This window comes from Phlebotomus papatasi, chromosome 1 (genome assembly GCF_024763615.1).
Source record: "Phlebotomus papatasi isolate M1 chromosome 1, Ppap_2.1, whole genome shotgun sequence".
In the NCBI taxonomy this organism is placed as follows: Eukaryota; Metazoa; Arthropoda; class Insecta; order Diptera; family Psychodidae; genus Phlebotomus; species Phlebotomus papatasi.
The window spans coordinates 57,254,064-57,278,567 of NC_077222.1; the positions used below are offsets into that span (position 1 = coordinate 57,254,064).

Below are 24,504 nucleotides of genomic sequence, written 5' to 3' on the forward strand. Positions count from 1 at the left end.
CAGCGGCTGCCACTTGGTCCTTCCGTGACACTTTTAGTTAGGGTTCTACGAAGTGTTAACAAGATTCATTTGTCCAAATAACAAAACTTTTTTTTTCAGAGTAGTGAAAAATTTCATAAAATTCATGAAATATTCAACACTAAATCGATCTAATAGCCTTTTTTTTGTGTGAAAGCTTCTTGAACTTGAACAGCTTTCTCCTGGTATATTGCCTAAATTGAGGGGTTTACGAACAGCTGATGGCTATAGACCTAACCCCCCACTCCGTGAGGAGAATCTTCGTGCAGAGGAAACAAACCTAAAACACCACGCCGCAGAGCAGAAGAGAAAATCATCGCGCTAAAACCCTACCAAATATCCCTAATACTGTCTTTTTTTTTATTTCTCACATTGGAAATAATTTTATTTCATGGCAAAAAAAAGTCAAACAGAATTGATAATTCAGCTGAAACAAATATCTGTTTGTTGAACAAAAGAAAAATCAAAAAAAAAAGAACGAAAATAAGTTAGAAAAATTACCTTCAATGGCTTCTTCTTGGCTATTATTTGCTATTGTTCCCGGATTTATCATCTCCTCCCGTGCCATTGCGTTTCTCGACAGGGACAGATTTTTCCTTGGGTTCGGTGGCTTTTGCTGAGGATTCCTGAATGAGGAAGAGGCTGTGTTGGCCTCCACCGTCAGCTCTGAGGACGCGCTTTCCATTGACTTGAGCTCCTGTAAGTTGTGTAGGCAGAGCTGAATCCTCATCAGAACCCAGGCCTAACTGATAACAATCGCCCATTCCCCAGGCAAATACTGTTCCGTGTGAAGTGACAGCAAAACTTTGATTGTCCCCACATCCGATGCTTTCAATGGAGTATTTTCCCAAATTTGAGATGCGTGTCAATGCAGTGGCATCTTCTGAATCTTCACCCAATCCCAATCGTCCGTACTCTTTTCGTCCAACGACATAACACTGATTATCTTGAGTGAGAACCAGTGTATGATTTTGGCCACCATCAATTGTCTTCACTTCCTTCATTTCTGTTAGACTTGGCCTAAAGAGAAGTGTCTTGTCCCTATCTTTCCCCGGCAATGCCAATTGATTGTGATTGTTCAAACCGAACCCAAAAATTTTCTGTGTTGCATGATCACGGTAGAATGTGCAGAAATTTGTGGCCCAGATGCCATCAATGAAGCGACTCTTGCGCGTGGGAACAATTTCTGGCTTTAGCAATTCACTTTTTCCACGACGGGAATCACCTGAAGCTGACCTGAATGTCACTCTGCCAAGTTGTCCTTGTTCCCCACATCCAACAGTGTATAACTTCCCTTGGGCTGAGAGGATCACAAGATGATCGGCACCCGAGGCAATATCAACAACCTTGACGTCCGGAAGAAGGGCTACGGGAATGCGTTTATTGCCCTCTAATGTGAGACCCATATTTCCATGAGAATCCCGGAAGGAACCCCAGGCATAAATTGTGCCATCTTCGAGAAGGCATGCTGAATGAGAATCTCCAGCGGAGATTTTCACACAAACACCTCTCAAATCAACCTTCCCAGCTGTAAATTCTGCACCCTCCTCTGACGTATCTCTACCCAGAGCACCCTCGTCATTACATCCAAAAGACCAGACTTCTCCATTGGATGTGAGGCAGAGTGAGTGCATTCCGCCAGCCCGGATATCAACTACATTTTTTAGGTCACTCAAGACGCTTGGACGCGTTTTCTGTGACACATCCTCACCCAAGCCTAATTGCCCTACCTCATTCATACCGCAAGATAGCACATTGCCCTCTGCTTTGGGACGCTGTGGCACAGGAAGATCCAGCTCTGTAATAAAACCCAAAAAACAGAGATTTAAATAGGAATACTAGAAGAATAAATAAGCTTCATGTTACCTTTTGCCTTTGGTAAACGCGCTTTTTTTGTCTGCGGTTCATCATTCTTAGACACCGCTTGCCTCTTCTTTATGTTGGGCATCTGTAGAGTCTCTACAAAATTAAATATTAAATCAGCAGAGAACCAGAATATACTTATTAAAAAAAAATCCCCAAAAAACGTGATTTTTTCCGCGAAATTTTGTGAAATGCGCAAAAATTTGAGGTTAGATTGCCAAAGCTAATTGAATTTTCTTGTTTTTTTCCCTTGTCTCTTTTTGATCCTAGATATAGTGATTTCAAAAAAGTATTTCAATTGATGTTTTCTCAAATTCCACTTACTGTTATTGCGATAATGAAGATGAAAAATTTTCTGGGATTAAACAGGCTTGCCTCTCCACACACTTTCTGCTTTCCAGAGAACCCTCCTTGCAATAAAACCACAAAAATGACAGTTAATTTTTACCTAAAATTCGAAACATATGTGTTTAGAAATTATTCCGACAGTTGGCGCAGTAATGCAGCGTCTCTAGAGCAAGCTTTTAACGGATTTTCCACACCTTGAAAAACACATCAAAAAAAGTGTCTTTGTGGCTATTATTACGCATTACAAATGGGAAGCAAATTTTGAGAAAATTATCAGTAAAAGATAAATTAAAACCACAGAAAACTGTTGTGAAATTGTGCAGAAAGACATTATTGAAAAATGTAAGTAGATATTTTGCCGTAAATACCTAAAATTTGATAAATAAAATAAGTAGGCAGATGTGACAATGGAAAGACAAAAAAATTATCATTCTGGAAGAATTGGGAAAATAATTCCAAATAGACCCCCCATGTAACATAGTTAATATTATCTTAAATACGTGAGGTAAATGCTAAAATTTGTGTTTCAATTTGCATTGCAGGTTGCGAGAAGAAGATGGGTTTGTCTGCGATATGGAAGTATTTGAAAATTCCGGGAAGAACCTGGCGGAGTATTTGCTGAATCGACAAGGCATAAAGGTGTCTAGAAGAAGACTCTTTGAGTTTGATCGGGATGAGGAGAGTGAAGAGGTGTCTATTAGATTTGTAGAAAATCACCAGGGATTTCCAATACTTCAACGCAATTCCCCCTCCTCGAGTTCTACATCAAGTACCACATTTGTGAGATTTAAGCCTTCTACAGCAAGTACTCCATTTCCTAGAGAAAATCTCCCATCCTGCCCACGGAAAATCGTTAGCGTGTCATATCCTAATGCTCCTCAAAGACTTGTCAGTCCAGAGAAAACTCCTAAGCGAAATAGCCGAGGCAGTACTCAATCTTCCAGTATTTCTGATCCACAAAGTCCTCATGGAAATCGCAGGCAAATTACTGTAAATCCCCAAGTATTGAGTCCAACTCCACCGTGTCCACCCTATGCAGATGAGCCTATAGTAAGCTCTGCCAAGACTGTGGTGGAAAATATTCGGAATATTTCAGAAACGATGAAAGAATCAGAAAAGTCTAAGATCCAGTCAATTCATGAGAAGAGTAAGCAATCTAAGAAGACCATCAGCGTAACTGAAAAGCCATCAAGCAGAGAAGTTCAATTTTCCATGACAGATGACGAGGATGATCCCGACGTACCAAATCCAGAAGTTGTCCAAACAAATACAAACCGAGAAATACAGAGAATGTCCATCTCTGAGCCTCCGATAATTGATCTGAGGTCGCCACAGCAAAAAAATGATGCATCGTCTGGCTTCGTAGATTTCAGTGCCCAGTCTTCTAGGACAACCGCAAATAAGCCCAAAAGCGGAACTGCTGAAATTGCCACAGGCAATAAATCCGTGATCCCAGAACTACCTGAAGAGAGCACAAATCTTCTATCTCTTTGCAACCAGCGATCTCAGGTTTCTCTGGTTCCAACAGCAACATCGACTGTGACAAATGATTCCGGGGTCTTCAAGGCGCCCCTTGCTACAGGAAAGAGGGGCAGGAAGAAGAAGGTAAGTTTTCTGAACTTCGTCATGTATATTTTTTTTTTTACAATAGATTTAGGGCAGAATCACATTGACATTAAAATGCTCACCGTCACCGTCAAAGCCTCACCGAATTTCGTTAATTTGCGCATTGTCATTGCAATTCTTACGCAAATTCTCGATTACCATCATTATTCTACCTGCCGATTTTACTCTGACGTTTTTTGAATTTTAACGGTATATTCCAGTGTATTCAGAGAAAATCTGTAGATTTTCTGCTGAATTTCTGCTAGAAAATCTGTAGATTTTCGGCAGAATTTCTGCAGAAAATCTACAGATTTTCGGTAGAATTTCTGCCGAGAAAATCGGCATACCCGGCGGGACCAAAATACACAGTTCACATGACATACAATGTATTTACGACTTATTCTTAAAGGGAAAAATACATAGTTACACATGTATTATGTATTTGATGAGGACTTGTCATTCAAAAATACAAGTTCACTCACATACACAGTATAAACTACGTATTTCTGTACTGAGAGTACATAGTTGTACGAAAACTCCGTATAAACTACGTACTTGTAACTGCAAAATAACTTTCAACACACACATACAGACGCACACGACCAAATGGCGACCAAACAAACTTGTCACATGCACCTGCCGTTTTTATTTCCAAATATTGACGAAATTATAGAAGTCACAAGGATTTTAATATATTTTATTCAACCAGAGATAACGAGTGAACAAATTAGATAATCACAAAGTATCATGTTAAAAAAATATTTTCCAAAAACACTCGCAGAATGGAATAAAAACACGCGTATTTTAGGTTTGCAACTTCTTTGATATTTTCACTTCACTATTTTCTACAGATAACACAGCGTCGCATAATTATTATATTATTATAATCACTGAAATTACTAATAATTGTAACACATAATTTGTAAACAGAATATTCCAATGGAAAATATTTCCCGTTGTCAAAACAGCTGACAACACGCCTGCCAACAGCATTTTCTGTCATACGGGGTTTTTATTATATTTACGATGTATGTAATACTACGTATTTACTCTGTAAGAGATAATACTTCACACGGACACACTCACACCAAAGCACACTTCGGGTCTCATTTGGTGCAAATAGTACTGAGTAAAATGTATGGGCGTACATGATGATACTGAGTATTCGTACAACGTATATACACAGTTTATACGTAGTTTGGTCCCGCCGGGTAGTGTCCATTACTTCACAAAAATATTGTTGATTTATGTAGAAACTGTAGGAGTTATAAAGAAAATGGTATGCTCTGCTTAACAAGCATTACCGATTAAACATTTTAAATAAGTAAAAAGATGCGAGCAAAAATACTAATTTTTTTAAAAATCGCCCATGGAATGATACAAAAACACGAAATTTAGGTCGATACTCTGCTTAAAATTTTCACTTCACTTTTCTCTACTTGTAACACGGCGTCGCAGAATTCTTTATTTTATATAAACACCGTGATATCACAAAAAATAACTATTGAATTTTGCAAACTTCAGTGAAAAATTTCTCCATCTCTTCTGACACGTCTTGTCTGGAAAGTCTGGAATGTAGAAAAAATCTACAGAAAATCGGCAGAATATCTACAGAAGTTCGTCAGAGATTCGTCAGAAAATCTGCCGAAATATTCTGACGAATTTTGTCCCAAGCCCAAATAAAATTCGTAAGAATATCTACAGAATTATCTGCAGATATTCTGTAGAGGTGTAGATTTTCTCTACAGAAATCTTAAAGATATCTGCAGATATTATTTGACGGGAATATAACAAAATTGAAGAAATAAAACGAAAATGCAATAAGCGGTGTGCAAAAAAAACTAGCAAAAAATCCTAGTTTTTTTTTTTGCTCACCGTTTTATCGTATTTTCGTTTTATTTCTTCAATTTTTTAAAATTATTTTCACCTTAATGCCACCGAGTATGAGGTAAGGTAATACGGTAATTCAAAATAGGCTTAAGAATTGCAATGAAAATGCGTAAATTAACGGTGAGCATTTTATTGTCAATGTGATTCTGCCCTTAGAAATAGAAAAAGGGTGTCAAAGCGTCCTAGGCTTTGCGAAATGCTCGAACTCGTGATTTTTAGATGCTATGCCTCAAGAATACTTTTGCATCATTTATCATTTACCTGTTTACAACCGATTCAAGCCTATTTATAAATCACTCGAAAAGATCTAGCAAAATAGTTTTAAGAGTAATAGAATTGATTTTCGGACGAAAATTACTTATCCGATCATAAACCGGAGTATTCCCGTTTCACTACTGATTGGAACCGGTTTATAAATCACTCAAAACACTCAAAATACAGTAGACTCTCGCAAATTCGGCTCTTTTAAGATCGGGCTACTTTTTATTTCGGGCAGCGGTTACATTTGAAAAAAGTTTGTTGTCGTTTTTCAAGTTTGATTATGATTATCAAATGAATCAAATATGCTCAAATTTGGCATGGTTTGTCTTAGTTTTGATGTGATTTTGCATTATTGAGGGATTTTCATGCAATTTACGATATATATGAGTGTGTAAACTCAATATCTATAAGCACATGTCGCCCGAATTTCTGTCTAATTCGGCTGACATTTCGGTCCTATATGCCCGAATTTGAGAGAGTCTACTGTATTGAGTAAAATACATTTCAGACATGAGTAAATAATAATCGGATTTTGAATAAAAATAAGTTATTAGTTATAAACCGGTTCAGTTTCATCAGAAATTCCAAGACGTTTCCAACAAATCCTAACACGATACCATTCGGAGGAGAAATGCGCTCTCTAGAGCCTTTTTTAACCTTTGACCTTGAGAAACCGTTATTAGGAGGCTTTTGGTCTAGGGGGAAGTGGGGGGCACCTTTGAAATTGGGATTTTTCACCTGTTTTTTTTAAGGGGTGGCAAAGCGTCCCAGGCTTTGCGAAATGCTCGAACTCATGATTTAGATGCTATACCACAAAAGTACTTTCGCATCATTTACCGTTTACCGGTTCTCAACCGATTTGAACCAAGTCATAAATCTCTCAAAAGACCCCCCAAAATAGTTTTAAAATTAATAGGATTGTTTTTCAGATAAATTTTTTTTATAGGTTATGAACCGGTTCATTACCGATTCAAAACCGATTGGAACCGGTTTAGTTTTGTCGGAAATTCCAAGACCTTTCCAACGACCCCAAACATGATCCCATTTGCTTGATAACCTGTCTTGTCTTTTTAATCTTGTCTTTTTAACCTTTGACCTTGAAAAACCGTTATTAGGAATGATTCAACGGTATTTTCGTATATAAACGAAATGTTCCCCTGGATAATAGGGCGTTTCAACTAGGAAAAATTTTTTTTGGCACTATTCTCACGGTGCTGTATTTGATGAGACAAGAAAATTTTTCTTCTACGACCATATGATCAGACGCTGTTTAGAGGTGGCTGAACGACCCTCTCTGTAGAACAAATTTCTGATTTTACCGGATTTTACACTACAGAGAGGGTCGTTCAGCCACCTCTAAACAGCGTCTGATCATATGGTCGTAGAAGAAAAATTTTCTTGTCTCATCAAATACAGCACCGTGAGAATAGTGCCAAAAATTTTTTTTCCTAGTTTGAAACGCCCTACTGGATAATCTCTAAAACACGTCTAAAAATGAAAAAAAAATCGCACGACGCGTTTTTGAGCAATCCCAAAAAAAACTAGTTTTGGAGGGGAAAATGAGGGGCATGTTAACGATCCTTGGGTCGACTTATGGGGGGGGGTCCCCCGAAGGTCCGAAGTCTCTATCTCTAACCGTTTGTCCTCTACAGCTGATGACAGCCGGACGAACAGACGGACAAACAGCGTGACGACAGTTCTCAGAAATCGTCTGAAACGTAAAGATTTGTTGAGAAAAGTCATCTCCGAGGGGGGAAGGTGGAAATTTGGGGAGGGGGGTGAAAAAATCGAGGGATTATAAGGGAAGTGTTCCACGGATCGGAATGTTAAGAGACATTCTTAATATTTAGCTGAAAATATGAGCCCCAAAACACTATTTAAAAAACAAAAAAAAACTAGTATGCCAATTGATACATTAGTTATCCATTTAACTATTTCCGTGTATTTACGCTTTTATTATTTGCGGAAATTAATAATATATAGCTTTAAATGCAAGGATGCAGTATGTTCCGCGGATCGGAAGGGACTTAATCAGGATCGAAAGGGGGTGAGCCACGAATCGGCAGACGTTTTTGATGAGGATTCATCTGCTTTCTTGGCATCCGAATCACTCTACAAGGCTTCATTGAACCTTTTTCGTCACTATTGCACTGTGTACTGTATATTTACATGAAAAAAAAACTTCTAAAATTGTTTTTAATAACACTTTCACTGGTAAAGTGTCTCTTTACAACAAAAATGACCAGTGATAAGCCCAGATAAGCTTATGGTAGCTGAGATTCTTTACAGGTGACCTCGAAATGTGTGCAACTCGGGGTGCTTGCAACTCGGAATGCGTGAAAATTCGATTGTGAGTTGAATTTTGGGGGTAAAGAATCGCGTCGAGCCAATTTCATCCATTTCGACAGTCGTTAACAGTTTACTCGACGCGATTCTTTACCCCGAAAATTCATCTCACAATCGAATTTTCACGCATTCCGAGTTGCAAGCACCCCGAGTTGCACGCATTTCGAGGTCACCTGTAAAGAATCTCAGCTACCATAAGCTTATCTGGGCTTATCACTGGTCATTTTCAATTTGTTACGTACCTTTATCCAGGACTCGTTGTTTCCGATCATTTTGCGAGTCCCACTTTTTCAGATTCACGTAGGGTAAGTGTGCCAAATTCCGGCCAGCTTGCAATTCCGGCCACCTTTTTTGTTCCTCGAATTTCCATGAATTTTTACTTTTTACATACTCTAGAGATTATACAATGCAAAAGAATAACAAAAAATGTAGCTTCGACAAACGAGATGACGTGAAAAAGATATTGGAAGAATTCCCGAAGGGCAAGGAACTGTGAGAATGAAGGTGGCCGAAATAGGGTACCAAAGCTATGTCTACATTTTTATTCATTTTAAAATGTATTAGGAATGATTTTAGAGTAAATAAAGATGATAAACGCTTAAAGATGATAAACGGTTTACAAGGTTCCAAGCAACACTCCTTAAGAAGAAGAAATTAAAAAAAAACAAATTTTATTAAAAATATAAGATTTCAAACTTAAGACTTTGGCGCTTGCATGCAACTATGCTGAAATTTGGCAGACTTATCCTATATTACTTCACTTCTATTACTCTACTTCACTTTTCGTTCGTCAATCTTTACACAACTTCCCTTTACACAAATTATTTTATTCTTTTTTTTTAATCACTAAAATATCACAAAATTTTGTTTTAGTTAGTTTCCACTATTCACTATAGGCCAACTATTTTCAAGAAAACACTGAATATAGAAAACCCAAAACTAATTTATTTGTCACTGAAAATTACCTTTTCCATTTAAAATCAATTTCACTGAAAATCACGTTTTGTACTGAAAATCACGTTTTGTACTGAAAATCACCTTTTCACCGAAGATCTCTGTTTTCCACTGGAAATCATCTTTCACTGAAAATAAATACTTCACTTTTAAGCACTTTTTTATCAGACACAAACCACAGATTCAATAGCATGAAAACACTTTGCGTTCATTTTGTTGTTTTGTTGTTTTTTCTCTGACCTGTCACACAAAACTGAAGATTGTAAGCAAACGAAAGGTCAAAATGAGTTCAGCTTCAGAAAATAAGTTAGTAAGACTATAACTGAGGATACTGTAGATATTTCAACTTCAAATAAGTGATATTATCGCAGTAAATGCGATTTATAGAATGACCGCCTGGAGGCGGTCTTACCCGTTAGAGGGTTAACCAAAAGTGACCACCTTATCGCCCTTCACAAAATTTAAAGGATTGCAGCTGAAATAATTGTTAGAGAAGGGATAAGATACCATCGTTAGATTTAGGGGCGCGGAGGGGTGGAGAGGGGAGGTACGAGAGTATAGCATATATTCTTTATATTCTTTTGAAATCCGTTAATAAACATAAGAGATAGAGTCCGGTCCATATGGATATAGTAAGGGTCGGGGTACAGTGGATTGGGGTAGAGACGGATGGGACCCATTATATTAGAAAAATCTTGCTCTCAGATACAATATATGCTAAAATTTCATCGAAATCCCTTCATATACACCGAAAATGCAGTCCGGTCAAGACATTTTTTTGTTATAGCTCGGGTCAGGGAACATCGAGGGAGGGGTGTGACCCACCATTGGAAAGGTCTCGACCCCAGCTACAACATTAAAATTTAAAGAAAAAGCATCGTCTAGTTTTCGAAATATTCGAAAATCGATTTTTCGATTAATCGGACTTCCGATTAAATCGGATAAAATTGGGGTGTCACAAGGGTTGTAGTGCTCCACGAGAGCTTTCCAAAACACCAATTTTTTTTTTTTGCATTCCGATAATTAGAACCGGAGATATGGCAATTTTAAAATTGAATTTTTGAGCCCCTCTAGCTCAGGTCAGGGGGGTCGGAAAGGGTTAAGTTTGGTATCGATCGAAAGCTCTTAGGCCCAGCTATAACATACTAAAATTGGAGATTGATCTATACTATAGGGGCGGAGTTATTGAGAAAACAAAATTTTGGGTATGTTCTAAAATGGCGGAAGGGGGGGGTCTGACTTCACCAACTTCTAGCCACCTATCGATATTTAATCTTTGCCGAAAACCGCTTGTCGATATCTCTCTCCGTTCTCTCTCCAGAAGAGCTTATATACGACGGACGGACGTGACGGACCGTCCACGAAAATCGATTTTTGGCGAACATGATTTTCGTGATCTATGAGTGTCAAAATGTGTACATCCGAAATTTGGGCCCGATCTGACGAGGTCGGAATTCACCTGTGACCACAAAAGCTGAGATTGTATGTAAAGAATCTTAGCTAAATACAAGCATCTGAAGTTACGTTTTCTTCTAAATAGTCAAGAATGATGATTTTTTTTGACGTCCTGTTTTTGATTCTCACCTCCTTAAAGGATTAAACTTTGTAAAATTATTTTATTGTCAAGGAATTTTGTTGCAATGGTTTTTTTTTTATAATATACTTCTCAGAAATTGGATTCTCCGTTAGCTAGAATGATTCAACTGGAGAGTAGCATCAGGAAATCTGTTCCACGTGAACTTGGTGTTTCTAAGAGGAAGTTGTACTCCAAGGGTAGTGAGGAATTTTTACATGAAGCCCTGGTAGATGATATTGGTAGAAAGGATTCTGTTTCACATGAATTGCAACAACAGCAGCAGGAGCTTGAGGTTGAGCTGGACTCTGATGAGTTAATGGAGGCTGAAGCTGAGGTATTTGATATCGCAAATATTACTCAGCCTTGTCATATTGCCGTTGAGCGTATAAACATTACTAATGATTTGAAGATGTTGACTGAGAAAGAAAAACAGGAATACAAGAAGGCTAAAAAGGAGAAGAATTTTAATAAAGATAAGGATATGAAGAAACAGAAAGAGAAGGAGGAGAAAGAGAAGAAAAAGATGGAGAAGGAGAAGAAAAAGGAGGAGAAGGACAAGAAGAAAAAGAAGGAAAAGAAGAAAGAGGATGAGAAGCCACTTGAAGAGCAGGAAGAAAATATTCCAATTCGACGATCTCAACGAAAACGATATGCTCCAATGGCATTCTGGCTGGGAGCTCAACGATCACCACTTATGGTCAGAACTTATAATGAAAAGATAGATTTAAAAAAGAGATATGTTAAACAGGGATCTAAATCTACACCAGTTATTAAAGGGGACTTTACAGTTTTGATGGAGAAAAAGGAAAAAAAAGAGAAGAAATCGAAACCTAGAAAAAAGATTAAGTTTTATTCAGCGAAAAAAAAACGAAATAATACTAAGCAAACTGAAGTGTTTGAACCTCAGCTGGATGCAGAACTCGAAGAGCGTACACAGTCTCCTGAAAAAGTGGTAGACAAAGAAAGTGGCAAGAGTAAAAGGCAGAAGGACCGTGCTAAAAAGCTGGAAAATCAAGTGGAAGTACATGAGAAACAATCGCAGTTGCCAAACGCGAAAGACAAAAGAAATGAAAAGGAAACTTATGAAAAAAATGATGACCAGAAGAGGTCTGAGCAATCTTTGGCATCAGATGCTCAAAGTAGCGTTAGCGTAGTCTCGTTTGGCGAAGAACTCTATAATTTGTCAGAGACGGATAAGATGCTTGGAGCTCTTGTTATTAATGCTTGTAAGAACTTTTAAAGCAATATCAATGCAATTGGTAATTATCTTTTTTTTTTCAATCCTAAATAGATATTTAAATTTTTCTTGTGATAGCATCTCAATCATGCGAACATTTCGAGATGAGGACCATTATTGATGGCATTCATATGTTTGTGGCACGTGATCACGATGGTTATGGATATTTTCTCTTTGAACCAGGCACCAAGAAGAAGTGTTGCAGAGTTACACAAGAATATTTGGTAAATTTCTTAGGATTCTTGTTTGAATTTTTTTTTTTAAATATAGAAAAATTAATTTTTTATATCATTATTTGTACAGTATTTGGCTGTCGTGAAGGGAACTTTCTTTACAAAAATTAATGGATCTGCAAGAGAAGTAAATGAAAACGACATGATTGTTCTTCATAAAGGTAAGATTATTTTTTTACAGGAATTTTTGGAAATATGTTTCATTTGGCACTGATTTTATAATTTACATTGAGGTATTATCATCGAGTAAAATTTGAAATTTCGGACAACGCAGGGTTTCGAACAAACTAATTCAAAAGTTCGAAGATTGGCAATCATAAGCATAGATTCAGCTATAATATTAAAAGTTGGGGAAATATGAATTAGTTGACCAATTAGTTACAGTATCTTCTTCATTTAGTTACCACAACTAAATTATATTAGTTAATGGGTATTGTAACATATTACTTTTTTTTTATTTATTTAAATGAAACACTGCCTTTGAAACTGTTCCTTAAAGGCACGAAATTTTTTGCCTCCACCACTGTCTTAGCGTTGACACCTAACGATAGCTCTGCAGTTTTTTTTTTTTTAATAGGGGGAAGTACATGCCTTCAAATAATGTGAATTTTCTTTTATTTCCCTAAGAGACTTACACATAATTATCCTGTAATTATCAATAATTGATGATAAGCTAATTAATATTTAATAGAAATGTTTAATTCTTTTAGGAAGAACAAAAGAAAATTCACATTATTCGAAGACATGAACGTTCGAAGGGAGAGTACTTTCCCCTAATGGTTTTAACAAAGGTAACACCTAGTACTTCTCTGTTTGTGAAGGTGACAAAATTTTCAATTTGTAGTGCCTGTATCTAGACAATTCGTTGACCTAGACCACGATATAGATACAATATGAAAAGGCCTTGATATCAGCTAGGGGAAGAGCGCATAAGTTTGGACAGTTTATAAATTTGGACACTGAGGGTAAAATTGGACACTAAAAGCAAATTGAATAAAATTATGTATTAGGTGAAAAAAATATTAAAATTCATTCATGAATGCGATAATATAAAAATACGTTAATTTTTAACTCAAATATTTACTACACATAAGCAAATAACTAGAGATTTGTGTAAAATGTCCTAGATTCCTATGACCTTCTACTTTGTGATTATGTTATAAATTTTGGAAAATAAGAAGTTAGAGATTTAAAAAAAATCATTTTCTTTGTGATACACAACACATTGGTGTTTCAATCGTCCTTATAAGGTTAATTCAAGTTTTTCATCAGAAAACAGTTACTACAGTATAAAAATTTGCTTAATTATTTATACTTTCAATTTTAAGAAAATTGTGGCGCAGAAACTACCCGAATGACTACAATAAAATAGTATCTGATGAAAATTTAATGAGCAAATTTTGCTCATAAATTTGCTCAATTCTCATTAATTTGCTCGTTAATTATCAATCGTATTTATGCTATTTTAATCTATTTAAACCAATTTTTGTGACTCGAGCCCATTTTTTTATCACTAGAGTAAATGTCCTAATTCAAAACCATTTCCAGACGCTTTAACTTTGACAGAAGATTCAACACTTTAAGTTCAATTTTTTTCTGAAGAGCATTACTTAAATTTGCTCCGTGACTCTTCTAAGAATGTTACAGTTTAGTGAAAATTCTTTAAATATAATTTGAAAACTTCTTAAATACAAGAAAAAGGGACAGATAATCCTAACCGGCTTATATGTAGGTGAGATTCTTAATGTGAGCTAACTCGGAATGCATGTAAATTCGATTTAGAGCTGAAGTTGGGGTACGCCATTCAGTTATCTTGAATCAAATTCGTGAAATTATACAAATTTTGTATTTAAACCAAAATATCAAAGATTTGGATGGAATGACAGAAAAGTGATATATGGGTGAAATGTAGACCAGAATGTTCTCTATAACTTTGCAAAAGAACGTGATGTTATTGGTTGCTCAGAAGCCGAGATAATCGAGGGTTTTTGATTCTGAACTCGTTTTTTCGACCAGAAAAAATAAATGTGCTGAAACACATTTTGGCCAAGTTTGAGCTCGATCGGACGACATGAAATTTTGTTAGGATTATAGTAGGTGAGATTATTAAGAATCTCACCTAATACGTGAGTGTAAAATGCTACTATTCGAAACAAATTAATCCAAATGGAGACAAGGGACATTTTCTAATTGGAGACAAACAGTGCAAGTGAAACCGCGACGAAAGGCTTCCAAAACAATAAGAAAATCTCTCCAAAAAATCGTATTTCCGGAGTTTCCTATTGAAGCATTTGCAGACACTTCAGAAAAACCCTTTTTGTTCACGAAATAGGTAATTATTTCATTTGAAAACTTTACGTAGGGGGAAGTGGGGCACATTTGAAATTGGAATTTTTCACCTATTTTTAATTAAAATTTAGCCTTATCGTGATATAATTTAGCTGCAAAAACATATTGAGAAGCTAAATCACATTTTGATATGGCTCAGTTTCACTTTAACATAGGAGAAAAATCTCAATTTCAAAGGTACCCCACTTTCAAAGGTGCCCCACTTCCCCCTACCGTTAACAATAAAGATTAGCACTTAATTTAACTAAAATTAGCTAGAAATATGACATAAATGTTAAACAAAACGAATATACAATAGTCACCTCATTGTGTTATTCATTGGAAAACAAGGTCGATAGATAAAAAATTCGATGCTGAAAAGGTACACATTTAATTTTTCTAAGAAATTAACAAATTAAAATTTTGTGAATAGGGGGCACTTTTGAAAGTGGGGCATCTTTAAAATTGGGATTTTTCACATATTTTTAAATAAAATTAAGCCTTATCGTGATATAATTTAGCTTCTCAATCTGTTTGTGTTGCTAAATTATATCACGATAAGGCTCAATTTTATTTAAAAATAGGTGAAAAATCCCAATTTCAAAGGTGCCCCACTTCCCCCTATGAATAGATTTTCGCTTTATTTGGAGCAAAATTAACTAAATAATGAAACTGTGGTATAGAAAATATATAAATATAATACTTTAGTACTGTATTTATCATGAAAACAATGACGTTTCCATTTGGAGTAGCGAAAAAATTCCATTTGGAGCAAGTTTTGAATTAGCTTAATTTACCCTAAATGAATCGATTTCTAAAAACTCTTGACGAAAATTGCACATTAGGACACATATCAGCAACAATTAATATGAATCACATTAAAATATTAATGTGAAATTCTCTAGTGTGATACCACGGTAGGGGGAAGTGGGGCACCTTTGAAATTGCGATTTTTTACCTAATTTTTAAATGAACTTGAGCCTTATCATGATATAATTTAGCTGTACAAATAGTAATAGATTGAGAAGCTAAATTACATTATGATTTGGCTCAGTTGCAGTTAAGGAGAAAAGTCCCAATTTCAAAGGTGCCCCGCTTCGCCCTAAGTGGAACTGAGCCTTATCATAATATAATTTAGCTACTCAATCTGTTTGTGCTGCTAAATTATATCACGATAAGGCTCAATTTTATTTAAAAATACCTAGGTGAAAAATCCCAATTTCAAAGGTGCCCCACGTCCCCCTATTCATTTTTCATATTATGTATTTTTTAAGATCCGCTTCAATATCAATAACTGAGGCAGAGCTTAATATCAACATCATTCAATAGATATCAATACTTCTTCTTGCTACCAAGCTTTTTGCCTCAAAAAAATATCAATGTCTTTTTTTATTTTTCAGAAAATGTTTTTTGAAAAAGTGACAAATTTCTTGTTGATCTTGATCGATAAATTAATTATACCTCAATGGAAACAAAAATAGTTGTAAAAAGCTGCTTGTTTATTGATTATTAATTTCTTTTTGTTTTTTTTTCTATTTCAGGTACAAAATACGAATTGATTTATTCAGAGTTTAATCGGGAGCTGGGAAAATTAATATTTTTTTTGGGTTAAATTTTAATATTGATCAGAGATTGTAAGATTTTTTAAAATAAACATTGGCAATTCAAAATTCCTAAATCTATTTTCGCTATGGTAACACCTAATCTAAGACGCTGCTGCCATCTGTAAATAAAATCTGAAAGCAATATATTGAGAGAGAAAAATAAGATAGATAAAAGCAAAAAAGTCCAAAAAGTTCATTTTTAATTAGATTTTGCAGTTTTCTCTGCGTAATCAAGCAATTTTGTGTTACGGGAATTGTTCTTGGGAGTGTGTGGAAGACTCTGGAGATCTAAGATGTTCGAGGAAGCTGACAATTTTGCTGATATTTTCCGTGGCGGTCTGCCCTACTATTTGCTACTCACCCTGCCAATTCTCATTATTTGCTCTTCAAATCCCGTTCTGGCTTCCAGTGAGTTCTCTGTGCAGCGGATGGCACAATTTGATGTCCATGGAACACCTTACGGTGAGTATTTGCCACAAGAGAACCCCAAAAATTGGGGATAAAATGGACATTTTCAGTCGGTGGCATGCAAATGTGAGGTTATGTTATCTGACCAAGGAAATCCAATTATTTCAGGTTGTAGGGCTTCAGCACTCAATTTAGAAGCAAAATCACTCTATACATGGTCTACATCTAGGCACTGCGTAGTGACAAGATTTCAAGATTTGACTATCGATCAGTTCAGAGAGATTCGTGCCAAGGCCGGTGGGCTTATCATACTTCTACCGGAAGATCTTGGTAGCCTAACAATAGAAGACAGGCAACATATCTTGCTTCTTGAGCAAGCAATGATGGCTCAGGAAGTATCCATTCCGGTATATTTTTCCACGTACAATAAAAAACTAGAAGGGATTATCAGTGATGTGACAGCAAATGCCAATGCAAAGCCTGGAGGACAGAGGGACTCTGCTTTGGCTGAGATTATGAATTCCATCTCAGCCAATGGATATCAGATTGTGGTATCAGGAGCTAGTCATTCGGCGGATAAACAGAGCAAAATTCCAATAATTCAGGGAGAACTGGCACCAGCTACGGCTATGCATAAAGCACCAGGAGATGCCTCTCGGAATACCGTCGAAATCAATCCAAAACTGCCATTGATCATTGTTACTGCCCATTTAGATACCTTTGGACTGCTCAATGAGCATCTTGGGAATCTCGATGTGGCTGTTTTTCTTACCCTCATGGACCTGTTCAGCAAATTATACAGCACAGTTTCCACAGCACCAAAGTATAGACTTCTGTTTCTGCTGTCAGAATCTGGGAGTCTTCTCAATTTTCAAGGCATGAAGAAGTGGCTGGATTCAAATGCCGAAGAAAATGTTCAGATTCAGAATGCAGAATTTGTTCTCTGTCTCGACTCAATTGGACAGACAGATTTGTCTACACTCTTTATGCACGTGTCCAAACCACCAAAGGAGGGAACTCATATGAATAACTTCTACAAGCAACTCAAAGTGGCTAGTCAGAGATTTGGGAATGTGACTGTGGAAGGTGTTCACAAGAAAATCAATTTAGCTGATCTCATTTTAGCTTGGGAACATGAAAGGTTCAGCATGAAGCGGATGCCGGCCTTTACATTGTCTAATCTTAAGGTAAGGGATAATTCCTTCCATTATCATTTTTTTTTATAATTAAAAAAAAAATGGCAAAGTATCCCAGGCATTGCGAAGTGCTCGAACTCGTGACTTAGATGCTATACCTTATAAGTACTTCCGCATTATTTACCGTTTACCGGTTCTCAACCAATTTTAAACCGATTCATAAATCACTCAAAACATTGCCCAAAATGCATTAACTCTTTCCGGACCGCAGCATATGCTGCAAGCCAATTTCACCATTTTTTAATCAAAAATATTTGAGCTCAGGAATAGAGATGTGCCCCAAGCCGATTTTAGCCGCTTGGCGCGAGCCGCCGCGATTTTTGCTTAGCCGCCGCCGCCAAAAATTTTTCATGCGCCCCGCCAGCCGCCGCCGCCAGTTCTTTTTTAGCGCGCCGCGGCGAATTTTGTTTATATTTCAATTCAATTAAGTAATTTTTCTGACAATAACCATAATAGACAATTTTCATTCTTATGAAAAAAATGTATAGTTAGGATAGTTAGTTATTATACTATCTATTGTCATAAGGCTTTTGCTTAAAAAAAAATTGGATATAAGGTAAAGTATCCTGGAGTCGATCGCCTCTCGAGTAGACCACCCTGGGTTCCTCAAGTCGACCGGTGGAAATATTTATTTAATTTATTTGCATTTACAATAATATTTAGCGAATGATTTTAAGTGAAAGTATCATAGAAATTGACCATAAAACCCTGAAAAAATCATAAAAATACGGAGCGTTAAAGTATTTCTTAAAAAAAAAAAAATCGCAATTTTACATCAAATTATGGCATACTTTTTGATATTCTTGACTTTTTTCTTAAGGAATTATTTCAGTCTACAGATTACTGGAGAATTCAAATTGTTACTTGTGCAAAATTTTACTTCCATGACTAAGTTGAAGATTAATTTTATGTATTAAAATTGAAAGTGCATTTCAAATAAATTATTCCTCAATTCGACCGGTCGACGAATCATAGCAAGTGAAGCTTTTTTCACTTGAATGTTGTTCTATACTTCCGAATGAATTCATAAAAGTGAGTTTCCCTATTTATTTTATTGATTAACTAAATTTTAAGTGCGATTCATGATGTATTAAACAAGCCAAAGTTAAATCAGTGACTTTTTAGTTTTGTGATTGGTTTAATTTTAAGAAAAATTGGTTCACTTCACATTTCGCATTTTTAAAACATTTTAACTTTTCCTAATGTAAAATTATATTATGACTAAATGAAGTTAACAATTAGATAGATAAGGATCTATTCTATAGTTTTAGGCAAAAACCCTATCATAAAACACAAATTATAATTGTTATGCTGCAATATGCAAATGGCTGTACATCTGCAAAAATATTATGGATTCCTACAACTTTTTACTTTACGATTACGTATAAACATTAAAAAAAATAACTTTAGTATGAGCTCATTTTTGTATTGATACTGTACAAACGAGCAGTAAAAAATCAAGTTTGAGAAGTGACTAAATTTACAACTTTTAAAAGCAGTAGCAAGTAGCAAGTGCATCGAATTCAACATTTCTTACCAAATATTTCAACTGTTATCAAATTTTCATCGAGAAATATTTTTGTTTGTAGATAAACAATTTTTCTATTGGATATTGAATTTAAGTTTATAATTCCAGATAAAATTATTTTCATTTTTACGTGTCTACGGATTTCAAAAATTTTTGTTAATATTTTTATTTGAATCTGTCTTTTTGTAAAATCATCAAAAGTTGTGCCTAAAGTTGACAGATTGTTTTCTATCTGTTTTGTTGTTACTATTTTTTTTTTAAATAGATTTCTATGATTAGTAATTCTAGCAAGAAAAAAATTTGAGGAAAATCGATAATTTATGTGAATTGTAATCGAAAAATATTAAAGAAAAAAGTCTGGCGCGCCTAGCTGAGCCGCAGCCGATTGCTTTAGCTGGCGCGCCGGCGCGCAGCCAGCCGCCGACAATTTTTAAATGTTAGCCGCCGCCGCCGAAATTATCTCGGCGCACATCTCTACTCAGGAATCAATAGAGGTCCTACAAAAAATATCTTACATTTTAATATCCTTATAGTTTGTAATCATCCACAAGGATCTAATTTTTATCAGTTATGAATAATTAAAAAAAACATCGTTTTTCACAGAATATTCATATGCTGCTTTGGATACTCAGAGTCCCAAAAGAGATGAAAGAGTTAAGAGTAATACAGTAGACTCTCGCTCAATCGGCTCTTTTTCAATCGGACGAAAATTTTTTTTGACAATTTTAACGTTTAATTATGAAGCTAATTTGCTCAAATTCACCGTAGTTCTTCCTATTTTATCATGATTATAATTGAGCGCTTTTTGAGGTATTTACAAAGGCCTTGATGCCCAAATCTATCGATAAACCGGATGACATTTGGCCCCAAACGCCCATTTGAGAGAGAGTCTACTGTATAAATGAATTTCGAATAAAAATTAGTTATCGTTTATGAACCGGTTCATTACCGAAAAATGAGGGGCATGTTAACGAATTTTGGATTGAATAATGGAGGGGCCGCTGAAGATTCCAAGTGTCTATCTCTAACCGTTTGGCCTATAAAGCGGACGAACAGTGACGCCAAAAAAAAACTCGAAACTTCAGATTTGCAAAATTTTACCAAAATACGACTCCTTGAGGGGTAAGGAGTTGAAAAATATATAACTCAAAATCTTGAAATGAATTCTAGAAAAGAAAGAATTTCCATGGCAATTAATATGCAATTAAAGAAAATTAAAGAAATTAAGCAATATGGCTAACACCGCCTTTCAAACTAGGGATTTTGTCCAGGTTTCGGAAGTCTCTAAATTCTAAATATGAAAAAAGTAGTTTTTTTTTTAAATTGGATAGATCATTTGTCGTTATTATTCAATCCTAATTTTTTTTTTTGAAAATTTTTTTTTTTAATTTTCAAATAAAAATGCCTTTTTATGACAAATTTACAACTTTAAGATACATTTAACACACGTGTTAAAATGTTGAACTTTTTTTAACCTAGAATTAAAAAAAAAATTTAATTTTTCAAAAAAAATCCAAAAATTTTCAAAAAAATTTTTTTTGAGAAACTTAAAGAAAACAAAAAAAACATAATTAGTACATTTATTAAATATGATTTAAAGTTTTATTTTTGTCAATAAAAGGCGTTTTTATTTGAAAATCAAAAAAAAAAATTTTTTCAAAAGCGGGAGATCGAAAATTTTTGATTTTTTAACTGTTTATAAGTATTGTGGTGTACTGTATTCCCTAAAAAATTGAACTCAAAATTTTGAGTTTAACTGGTATTTTTCCTTTTTTGAAAATGTTGTTAAAAATTGATTATTTTTTTTTAAAAAAATAAGCGCAAAAGTGGAAGCTCGCCTTTTCATGGAATGTAGTACTCAATGTTACTGATCATCAGTAAAAAAATGAAAATTTTTGAGAATGGGGTTTTTGAGAAAAATTAATTTTTAATTTTTTTCAAAAAAAAATTAAAAGACGGTTACAAAAAAAAACTTGAGCAGATAATACGAAAACTAGTATATCGTTTTAAAGAGTATAAAATTATCTTTCAAATAAAAAAAAGAGTAAGAAGAAATCTCAACCCATTCGCGAGATAGAGCATTTTGAAATATTTGCCAAAAATCTCAATTGACGAATGAAGCGCGAGACTGTATTTTGTGAGACTTTCCTTTTAAAACCCTATTTTAAGTGTCTTGGTGGAGTAGAGGCAGTCAAATTGGCATCTGAGTGATTTCAAAGCGTTATTATGGGAAAAATCAATTTTTTCACACTTAAACGGCAAAATCGGAGAGATAGGGTAGTCTGAGCGGAAAATGATGTATGGATGAAACATAGAGACAAATGTCCTGAACAAATATGTCGAAGTAATCATCCAAATCGGTTAAGCACGTGTCGAGATAATTGAGGTTATGTGATATTGAAAATGGTTTTTCGACTGTGGCACCCCTGGTGTTGGTCCCACGAGATGATGTTCTAGAAAGTTGTAGAATTTGCCCGGCCGGCTATTCGTACTGACTTTACAGATCCTACTTAGTATATACAGCGTATTTATGTGAGGAAAGTACTAATTTCCATACTTTCTATGTATATACTATGTATTTACGTGAAAGATATACAAATTTAAATATATAGTCAAGTAATACGTTGTATCTCTACGCAAAAAATACTATGTTGTAGAAGTGCCCGGAATATATCAAGTATAAACTTTGTATTTCTGGTTTAAAGTCCCTACAACTACACAACCTTGCTGTGTCGGTGTGCCCGTCGACCATTTTCTCTCTAGTTGACAAAGTTGTGACATGTCTGATGGTGAAAGATGTGCGTCGCTCAGTGAAAAAGGGTAAGTTTTCCTTAATTTATTAATTATATTCCGTTAATTCAATCAAAAGGAACCCCCCTCAAGTCCATTTCACAAAAACAATTTGGAGATAAGTGTGTGCGGTAGTTTTCTTGAACAAATTTGAGGAAAAACAAGGTACGTCATTTTCAGTGAAAAAAAAATGATCAAGCTTCTTGAGGTTCGTTCCGGAAACCACTAGAATCCAATGTACTTAGCTTTCGCGTTCAGCTGAGCATCTTGATGTGAGGGGTTAAGATAAGACGGAAAAGACATAGCGTATTGTTGATAATCTCTGTTGAAAGATTGTTCTGTGAAGCAAGTGTAGGCTGTGGGTGTAGAAAATTCTGCGAGAAATTATAATGACGGTTTTTGAGAATCAAATCATAAACCACATATCGTTAGACTCCGGTATTTGATTAGAAGTGATGCACAGATATTATTTCAGAATCTGTTGAAAATTTCCCATTTTTCTCATCTTTTTGCGCATAGTAATTTTAAAATTGAGTTTTGAAAAATTGTACGTTATCGTCCTGTTTGTTTACATTTTTTTTCCAGAATATTAAAAGACCGAGATTCTTTGCTGAGGTGCATCACGTTCCTGTCAAATCCACCAGGCCTGTTACATTCCCGGAATTATCATCGTACGCACATCAGTTACCGGAAGTCGTCTACAATGGCCTCTACTAAGGATTACTCTCCTATCGATACTTGGTAAAAATTTTCATGCTCATACTAGTGCAAACAAAACGAACAAAACTGCGTGCATGGATAATGCGATATAATGCTCAGAAATTAAGTTCGGGATTTGCAGGACTTTCAGTCTCGAGAGTATCGTAAAGGAGGGATAGAACGTCTTTCAAATCTATGAGAGAAATATGCGCTAGGATATTCTCTAATACTTGTGACTGGAAAAGATGGATGATTTAGTTCTTTGCTCAAGCCCTTCTTTCTTTTTCAGAAATATCTTTTTTAAACATTAAGAACTAAACCATCGATTTTTTCAGACTCAGATATATTATAAAGATTATCATTGTGGACAATTCACCTATAGACCTCAAAGATATCCTATCCCTCCTCCCCGATACTCTACTAGAGACTGAAAGTCTTCCAAATCACGCAATCCTGAACATAAAATCGCATTATTCTAAAGTTCGCTTTTAATCGCTGTGTTTGCACTGCTGTGGGACACGAAATTTTTTTTCCAACTATCCATCCATAATAATATGTGCCTAGCCACATTGTATTTTAAAAAAAAGTTCCTAAAATAAATATTTATATAAAATAAAAATATTGTTTTTACTTAGTATAAATAACCGAAAAATACTATGTATCGAGTCAGTACCAATACACGAAAAATACTTAGTATAAATATTAGAAAAATACACGGAAAATTTGTTGAAAATTAATGAGGAAAATCAAGTATATACAAAGTAAATGTACTTAGTATATACTCAGTATAAATGTCGACTCACGCACACTAATGATGAGTATTTGGGACATTTCATACAAAATCTACTATGTACTTTATATGGGTATACTAGTTTCGTACTAAGTATTATACTCAGTTTATACTGAGTTTGTACATAGTAGATAGCCGGCCGGGTGGTGAGATCTTTCATGTAAGCCTTCACTCATCAAAATCGGTCACATAGAACCCGAGATATGATTTTTTGAATTTCGTGAAATTTTGACCCCTCATATATCCGGTTCTATTATAACCACAGCGCACTTACGCCCCATTTTGGAAACGTTCTTGACTGGACTATAACACTCTAAAATTTCATTAACTTGCACAGAAGAATTTTTGAGAAAAATGATTTTCAATTTCGCTGAATTTTGACGGTATCGCAGCGCCACCTGTGGTGACTTTTTGAACTTCCATCTGAAAGTGCTCATCGAGACGAAACCAAAAAGGTAAAAATTAGGTCGCTATGTTAATTAGAACCGGAGATAGGGGCCGGTCAATATTCGAACTTTGACCCCTTATAGCTCGGGTCAGCGGTTATGGATCAACTTAAGTATTTTTTTTGTTTGATAGGTATAATCAACGGCTACAACATACTAAAATTTCAGCCCGATTGCATAAAGGAATTTTGAGTTATATAACTTAGAAAATTGAAAAATCTTCTTTTTAAAAATAGCGCCCCTAGCGGTAGTTTCATGAACTTGAGATGTTAGAAGGGGAAGTGTAATTTCACGAGGGCTTTCTAAAAAGCTCTCACTTTTTAAATTATGACAGTTAGAACAGGAGTTATGGCCATTTTAAGAAATTTTTTTTGGACCCTTACT

The 24,504-nt window shown here is 35.3% G+C and overlaps 3 protein-coding genes across 5 annotated transcripts in view; 2 read left to right on the forward strand and 1 right to left on the reverse strand.

Moving 5' to 3' along the window:
• Nucleotides 1-371: 371 nt before the first annotated feature.
• On the reverse strand, nt 372-2,329 carry LOC129808417 (regulator of chromosome condensation). The gene is made up of 3 exons (XM_055858198.1): nt 2,206-2,329; nt 1,885-1,977; nt 372-1,816 (listed from the first exon to the last, which is right to left on the reverse strand). The coding sequence occupies exons 2-3, from the start codon at nt 1,964-1,966 to the stop codon at nt 543-545; spliced, it is 1,356 nt and encodes a 451-aa protein (XP_055714173.1). The 5' UTR covers nt 1,967-1,977; nt 2,206-2,329; the 3' UTR covers nt 372-542.
• Nucleotides 2,330-2,393: 64 nt separating this feature from the next.
• Nucleotides 2,394-16,337, forward strand: LOC129808028 (histone-lysine N-methyltransferase, H3 lysine-79 specific-like). Of its 3 annotated transcripts, XM_055857688.1 has the most exons (6): nt 2,394-2,571; nt 2,772-3,834; nt 10,956-12,087; nt 12,177-12,322; nt 12,402-12,492; nt 16,201-16,337. In XM_055857688.1, coding segments are annotated over exons 1-6 (2,505 nt in total). In that variant the 5' UTR covers nt 2,394-2,569; the 3' UTR covers nt 16,272-16,337. The 3 variants fall into 3 exon arrangements, with proteins under 3 accessions (XP_055713663.1, XP_055713679.1, XP_055713671.1); XM_055857704.1 differs by lacking the exons at nt 12,402-12,492; nt 16,201-16,337 and having other exon boundaries at nt 12,153-12,245; XM_055857696.1 differs by lacking the exons at nt 12,402-12,492; nt 16,201-16,337 and having other exon boundaries at nt 10,956-12,120; nt 12,177-12,240.
• A 6-nt stretch (nt 16,338-16,343) lies between these two features.
• Nucleotides 16,344-24,504, forward strand: part of LOC129808184 (BOS complex subunit ncln) — a 17,489-nt gene continuing 9,328 nt past the window's right edge. Inside the window, exons 1-2 of the mRNA XM_055857955.1 lie at nt 16,344-16,725; nt 16,840-17,858. Coding sequence (XP_055713930.1) covers nt 16,557-16,725; nt 16,840-17,858 — 1,188 coding nt within the window. The 5' untranslated portion in view covers nt 16,344-16,556. The remainder of the gene's footprint in view (nt 16,726-16,839; nt 17,859-24,504) is intronic.

What these genes read in the sequence shown, in the direction of transcription:
- LOC129808028 (XM_055857688.1), top strand. An exon ending in AGAGGGGCAGGAAGAAGAAG is followed by an intron (nt 3,835 to 10,955) that starts GTAAGTTTTCTG and finishes TATACTTCTCAG; the next exon opens with AAATTGGATTCTCCGTTAGC. An exon ending in GAGTTACACAAGAATATTTG is followed by an intron (nt 12,323 to 12,401) that starts GTAAATTTCTTA and finishes TTATTTGTACAG; the next exon opens with TATTTGGCTGTCGTGAAGGG.
- LOC129808417 (XM_055858198.1), bottom strand. Translation starts at nt 1,966, where the DNA reads ATGCCCAACATAAAGAAGAGGCAAGCGGTGTCTAAGAATGATGAACCG. An exon ending in GCGTTTACCAAAGGCAAAAG is followed by an intron (nt 1,817 to 1,884) that starts GTAACATGAAGC and finishes GTTTTATTACAG; the next exon opens with AGCTGGATCTTCCTGTGCCA.